The 6,993-nt window shown below is 39.3% G+C and overlaps 1 protein-coding gene across 1 annotated transcript in view; it reads left to right on the forward strand.

The window, feature by feature from the left end:
• The window catches only part of LOC107301262 (extracellular calcium-sensing receptor-like), a 9,756-nt gene extending 3,352 nt beyond the window's left edge, over positions 1-6,404 (forward strand). The window contains exons 3-4 of the mRNA XM_029287097.1: positions 3,999-4,125; positions 5,506-6,404. Coding sequence (XP_029142930.1) covers positions 3,999-4,125; positions 5,506-6,404 — 1,026 coding nt within the window. The remainder of the gene's footprint in view (positions 1-3,998; positions 4,126-5,505) is intronic.
• Positions 6,405-6,993: the final 589 nt, after the last annotated feature.

Here is a 6,993-nt window from a genome sequence, read left to right on the forward strand (position 1 = left end):
TTCTCGCCTACATCGTCCATATAGGACGACTTGGGAACTCAACTCCTACCCCGGGCAGCTCACCTATCCCCTTATGCCCAGGGGAAAGGTATCAAGCCGTTTGACAGCTGATGCTGGCTGTCAAACCGGCTTTTACGCAAAACAGGCGGGAGGCAGCAAACAGCTGCGACCGACGAAATCGCCTGCCACCGGAAGTCCCGACATTTTCTTTTTCTTGGAATAAAGAGAAACAAAGAAAAACAAAAAAATCAAATGCACAGGTACAATATAGGTGCTACCTCGCACCATAGTAGTAACTGTGAGAGGGATCTTGGAGTCCTAGTGAACAATCACCTAACTATGAGTCAGCAGGGTGCTGCAGCCAAAAAAATCAACACAGTGGAAGGCTGCATTAACAGAGGGATACAATCAAGATCATGTGATCTTGATTTATAATGCTTTGGTAAGGCCGCACTTGAAATACTGCATCCAGTTTTGGTCACCACAATGTAAAAATGATGTTGAGACTCTAGAAAGAGTACAAAGATGATTAGGGAACTGAAGGCTAAAATATATATGGAACAGTTGCAGAACTGTCCAGTTTAATGAAGAGAAGGACGAGCCATGTTCCAATATCTCAGGGGTTGCCACAAAGAAGAGGGAGTCAAGCTATTCTCCAAAGCACCTGAAGGCAGGACAAGAAGCAATGGATGGACACTAATCAAAGAGAGAAGCAACCTAGAACTAAGGAGACATTCCCTGACAGTTAGAACAATTAATCAATGGAACCAGATAGATAAGATAACCTTTACTGTCATTTTTTTTTATTGTGGGCACAACGGCACACATCAAAAATGAAATTTAGTTGCCCGCTCTTCAAAGTGAAACACATACATGACACAGACCTAAACATACGATATACAACATATGTATAGACCCACACCCCTACATATACATAACAAATAAATATTAAATACTGTCCAACTTGAATATATAAAGGAAGGAGGAATCTTGAGAGTTGCCTCCAGAAGTTGTAAATGTTCCTACACTGGAAGTTTTTAAGAAGAGAATGGACAACCATTTGTCTGAAATGGTATAGTGTTTCCTGCTTGAGCAGTGGGGGTTGGACTATAATCACTAGATGACGTCTAAGGTCCCTTTCTATTCTATTCTATTCTATTCTATTCTATTCTATTCTATTCTATTCTATTCTTCTATATTTTAAGCTGGAAAAGGTCTTTGGTATCCCAGAAATTAGGAATAAAAGAAAGGAAATCCTTTTCATGCTTTTATCCCTGCTACAATTTTTCTTTTTGAGCCCTCTTTCTTATCATCCTTTCCTCACTTCTTCAAGGCATTTCTTTCAACAACTCAGATGAAGAAACAGCTTTATTTAAGGGTAAAAGAGAAAGTACAGGTGGCCTTGACATCAAACCTTGATCACTTTTCCAAATGGATTTTATCAAAGAGTTAAAGTTGGAAAATTACACTCTAGCATTCCAAAAGGAAAAGAACTGACCCCTGAGGAGAACACAATCCTTTGACACCCTGGTTTTAATGGAGTATGAAGTCATCCTGTTGTACAAAGAATAAAATTTCCTCTCTAAAATTACCTCATGAACTTGTACTACTCTCAGAAACAAAATTAGCTCTGCTATCATCTTGTTGAAATATAGTTCAACAATGAATTTCTGTTATGGTATACAGAGAATCTGCTGAATTTTCCCTGAAAAATCTTCCATTATGTTCATGTTCATACTTGCAAGAATTACTTGAGAACCTGAGTGTACTGTTTTCTCCTCTGTCTGTCTGTCTGTCTGTCTGTCTGTCTGTCTGTCTGTCTGTCTGTCTGTCTGTCTGTCTGTCTGTCTGTCTGTCTGTCTGTCTGTCTGTCTGTCTGTCTCTGTCTCTGTCTCTGTCTCTGTCTCTCTCTCTGTCTCTCTCTGTCTCTCTGTCTCTCTCTCTCTTCCTCCTCCTCCTCCTCCTCCTCCTCCTCCTCCTCCTCCTCCTCCTTCTCATGCTCCTGTTATCCTCCTCCCTTAAATCTACCTAGCAAAGAATGCTTGAATCTCTAAAATCTGACTAAAGGAAATTTGTCAGGTCCTAGCCTCTCAAAAGCTAATTATGAAGAGGAAAAATGGAGGATAAGACAATATATGGTGTCTAGGGGTGACCAACTTGAACAGTAAATAGAAATCATATTCAAAATATTCTGTTTCATTTTGCTCTTATTGATTGGTTCTATTTACTATATTTCCTTAAAATAAGATCAAATTAATAATAGAATAGACCTATACATCTACATCGTATAGTCAAGGCCATGGTTTTCCAAGTTGCAATGTATAGATGTGAAAGTTGGACCATAAGAAAAGTTGAGCAACAAAGAATTGAATGCCTGCAAGGCATTCAATCTGGTCAGTCCTAGAAAAGATCAACCCTGACTGCTCTTTAAAAGGCCAGATCCTGAAGTTGAAACTCAAATACTTTGGCCACCTAATGAGAAGGAAGGACTCACTGGAGAAGGGCCTAATGCTGGGAAAGATTGAGGGCAATAGAAGAAGGGGACAACAGAGAATGAGGTGGCTAGATGGAGTCACTGAAACAGTAGGTGTGAACTTAAATGGAATCCAGAAGATGGTAGAGGACAGGAATATCCTGGAGGAACACAACTTTACAATGAACAACAACAACAACATACATTTCCATGCAATATGGATTATCAATTTTCTCAATATACTTATTTGAGCATTATTACAGGAATGGGAAAAATGAGTGAATTAAATTTGAATATGCTGGTCTCCTCTCTATTGTTATCCTTCCAATCCCCTCTCTCATTGTCTTTGAAGTAGCTCCATCCATTTCTTCAAGGCATTTCTTTTAACAATTCAGCTGGGGAGAGAGTGTTCCTGAATGAGAAAGGGGAAGCAACGGGTGGATTTGACATCATCAACCTGATCACATTTCCTAACAGATCTTTCCAGAAAGTTAGAGTTGGAGAGTTGGATCTCAGTGCTCCAAAAGGGAAAGAATTATTCATTGATGAAGATATGATTGTCTGGCAACCAGCTTTTAACCAGGTATATTTATATTTAATGGACTGTATTGTGATCCATTATGATAACCATGAAGATGTCTTTGTCTGTAAAGGCATATTGAACATAGTCTCTTTCGGAATATAAGGGAGGGGTTTTTTGAAAGAAAAACAAGAGATGTATTCAGTGCAAATGCTGACTGTGTTCAAGCATTTAGCAAATTGATAAAATGACACGACACTCTAAAAGCCAGGTTTTCATATTTGAGATGCATTTCCATTTGAAATCATGGGAGTCATGTTGTTTATATAACATTGTCATCAAACAAAAGCATTTATTCACCCTGCCCTTCTGCAAGCAGGTCCTGTTACCCATCCTTGTAATTTCAACATCTTTATAGTAAAAACCCCTTTTGATAAAATTGAGTAGAAATTTGAAAAGTCAATTTGAGGGGCTTCCACAAAGAAGGGGGGGGGGTCATCAATCTATTTTCCAAAGCACCAGAAGAAAAGACAAGAAACAATGGATGGAAACTAATCAAGAAGAGAAGCAACTTAGAACTAAGAAAAATTTCCCTAACATTGAGAACAATTAAGCAGAGCAACAGCTTGACTACAGAAGTTGTGGGTACTTCATTACTGGAGGCTTTAAGAAGAGACTGGGCTTCACTTGTCTGGAATGGTATAGGGAAGGGGTGTCAAACTCACAATTTCAAATGATGTATTACAACATATCATGACTTTTTTTCCATTGCCAACAATGGGGTGGGCGCGGTTTCGGTATGATGCATCCGTCCTGCGGGCTGGCCGTTTTGCACCCCTGGTATAGGGTCTCCTGCCTATGCAAGGGATTGGACTAGAAGACCTCCAAGGTCCCTTCAAACTCTTGTTATTCTGTTACTCTGTTTTCTGACATAAAAAAGCAAAATTAGAATTAGAAACTGTTTTAAAAATCTCCCCTTACAAAACTTTTTATGTTTATGACCAGGTACTTCCAATTTCTCTGTGTAATGATCATTGTTCCCCTGGATACTGGAAGAAAGGGGTCGAAGAAAAAGAATTCTGTTGCTACGACTGTGTTCCATGTCCAGAAGGGAAGATTTCAAATCAAAGTGGTAGGTTAGAGGTTCCATCAAGTTTTCATGAGATAGATTTTAGCAAAATGTAATAAACTACTTTAGAATGAATATAATTAGCAACTTTAAGGGTGAATGTTCTTTTCTGTACTGTTAAAGTTTGCCCCTAAGATTCTGGCAGGTAGCATTTCCTAATACAAGCCCCCAATTGGGATCCATTCAGTCATTGATCTTCTATCATCATATCATCTATTATCTATTTATTTATTTTTCAAATTTTCAACTTCATTTATCTTTGGTGGGGGTTTTCCCCTCATAAGATTGTTCACTCAGTAAACAACTATATGAAACATTTTTTTAAAAAAAAGAAAATTGTTTTCTGGTCTCCCCTATATGATGTCATCTTCATAACTTGTGATCTTAATCATTGTAAGTCCATCTTATCATTATCTGACTAATGCATATTTAAATGGGAGATCACCCGCTAATTAGAATTTGTAGATTAGCTTGGGACTTAAAGAAAAAGTGTACTGGAACTAGCAAAGTTTGTTCTTACCAGAAATCTGCACATGAAATCTACTTTGAGTCTACAGACATTGAATTAATTCAATAACTTCTTTATCTTTTTCTTTTTTGGCCCCTATGAAAGTATGATTTAAGGACCCCTAATCTCTACTTTTCAAAGACTACCTTTAGTTCAAATTTAAATTAAAAAAATGACTGTTTTTACAAATAAACTTTAAAAAACAACCTTTTGATTGGCTCAGGTCATTGCGAATGAATGAATGAATGACTTTTTTCCCATTTGATCTACCATTTTCTGGCCCTTCTTTTCCACAAGTAAGAGAAAGCAAAAAAGTTTCAGCAAACAAAGAAAGATTTGTCAATGAATTAGGTATATTAACCTCAAAAGGACATAGGGTGGGTGTTTGTAGAACCAATGTTTTCCACATAGATCATAAAAGGGCAGGATAGAGCATAGGGCAGGATAGAGCATAGAGATCACTAAAGGGCAGGATAGAGCATAGAGATCATGGATTTCATTATCTTGAAAGTAAAAGTAGATAATTCTTTTTGCTTGTTGAACCAAACTCTTTTTTATTTTTATTTTTTTAAATACAAAGATTAATTTTTCCTTAGCTTACTCACATTTTAACTGAATCAAATTGAAATTTAACTGATTATATTGATTTGCACTCAGTATTTCTGCTTTCCTAATATTCATCATCAGAGTTTTTATCAGAGAATAATTGTGCTTTTCACTGTGCTTTTTTCATACAAATCCTAAAAGATACAATAGAGGAAAAATTTCATAGAAAAATGATCCTTCTAGTAATCATAGTTAGCTGGCACCCATCAGATGAATATTTTCAAAAATTTGGAATGGATAGATGACAAATTCCTTGACTTTTCTTCCAGATATGGATGACTGTTTTGAATGTTCAGAAGATCATTATCCAAATAAAGAAAAGAAAGGATGTATCCTAAAAATGATGGTCTTTCTAAGTTTTGAAGAAATCTTAGGAAATTGTTTAGCCTTGACTGTTCTTTGTTGTTTCTTCTTGACATCTTGGGTACTTGGAACTTTTATTAAGCACCGGGATACTCCCATTGTCAAAGCCAACAACCGGTCCCTCACCTACACCCTCCTTATCTCTCTTCAGCTCTGTTTTCTGTCCTCTTTGTTCTTCCTCAGCCAACCTAGCAAGGTGACCTGCCTTCTCCGACAACCAACTTTTGGCATCACCTTCTCAGTAGCCATTTCTAGTGTTCTGGCCAAAACCATCACTGTAGTTGTTGCTTTCATGGCCTCTAAACCAGGATCTCAGATGAGAAAATGGGTGGGGAAAAGATTGCCTTTTTGTACTGTCCTTTCCTGTTCTCTCTTACAAGTGTATATTTGTATTCTTTGGTTGTCAACATATCCACCATTCTCTGAGTTGGACATGCATTCAGAGCTCCAAGAAATGATTTTACAGTGCAATGAGGGGTCAGCTTTCTTCTTCTATTGTGTCTTGGGCTACATGGGTGTCTTGGCCATCGCCAGCTTTGTTGTGGCTTTTCTTGCCCGTAAATTACCTGACAGCTTTAACGAAGCCAAGTTCATCACCTTCAGCATGTTGGCCTTTTGTAGTGTATGGGTTTCTTTCTTTCCAGCCTATTTGAGCACAAAAGGCAAGGCCATGGTAGCAGTGGAGGTCTTCTCCATCTTGTCCTCCAGCGCTGCATTACTGGGATGCATATTTTTGCCAAAATGCTACATCATTGTTTTTAGGCCTGAGTTAAACCAGAGAGAGCAACTAATAAAGAGGACTTAGTACATCATGTGAGTTTTCTCACTATGCAAATTGCTGACAATCAAGAGACTGTTTGCTATGTCCTGTATACATATAGTTTTAATTTCTGTGAAAGGACAATTTATGGAGGATTACTGGACTACTGGACTACTGCAATGCTCTCTACATGGGGCTCCCCTTGAGGAGCACTCGGAGGCTCCAGTTAGTCCAGAATGCAGCCGCGTGAGCGGTGATGGGAGTGACTCGTCGCTCCCATGTAACGCCGCTGCTGCGCGAACTGCACTGGCTACTGGTGGCTTTCTGGGTGCGCTTCAAGGTGTTGATTCTCATCTTTAAAGCGCGCCATGGCATCGGACCTGGTTATCTCCGAGACCGCCTTCTGCCACAGATTACCTCCCATCGGCCGATACACTCCCACAGAGAGGGTCTCCTCAGGGTGCCGTCAGTCAGACAGTGCCGGCTGGCGACCCCCAGGGGGAGGGCCTTCTCTGTTGGAGCCCCCTCCCTATGGAACGAATTACCCCCAGAGATCCGGGTCATTCCGGATCTCCCCTCCTTCCGCCGCGCCCTCAAGACATGGCTATTCCAGCTAGCGGGACTGGCCTAAGGG

The sequence above is a fragment of the Protobothrops mucrosquamatus genome, unplaced genomic scaffold, assembly GCF_001527695.2.
Source record: "Protobothrops mucrosquamatus isolate PMUCROS unplaced genomic scaffold, P.Mucros_1.0 scaffold_244, whole genome shotgun sequence".
Lineage (NCBI taxonomy): Eukaryota > Metazoa > Chordata > Lepidosauria > Squamata > Viperidae > Protobothrops > Protobothrops mucrosquamatus.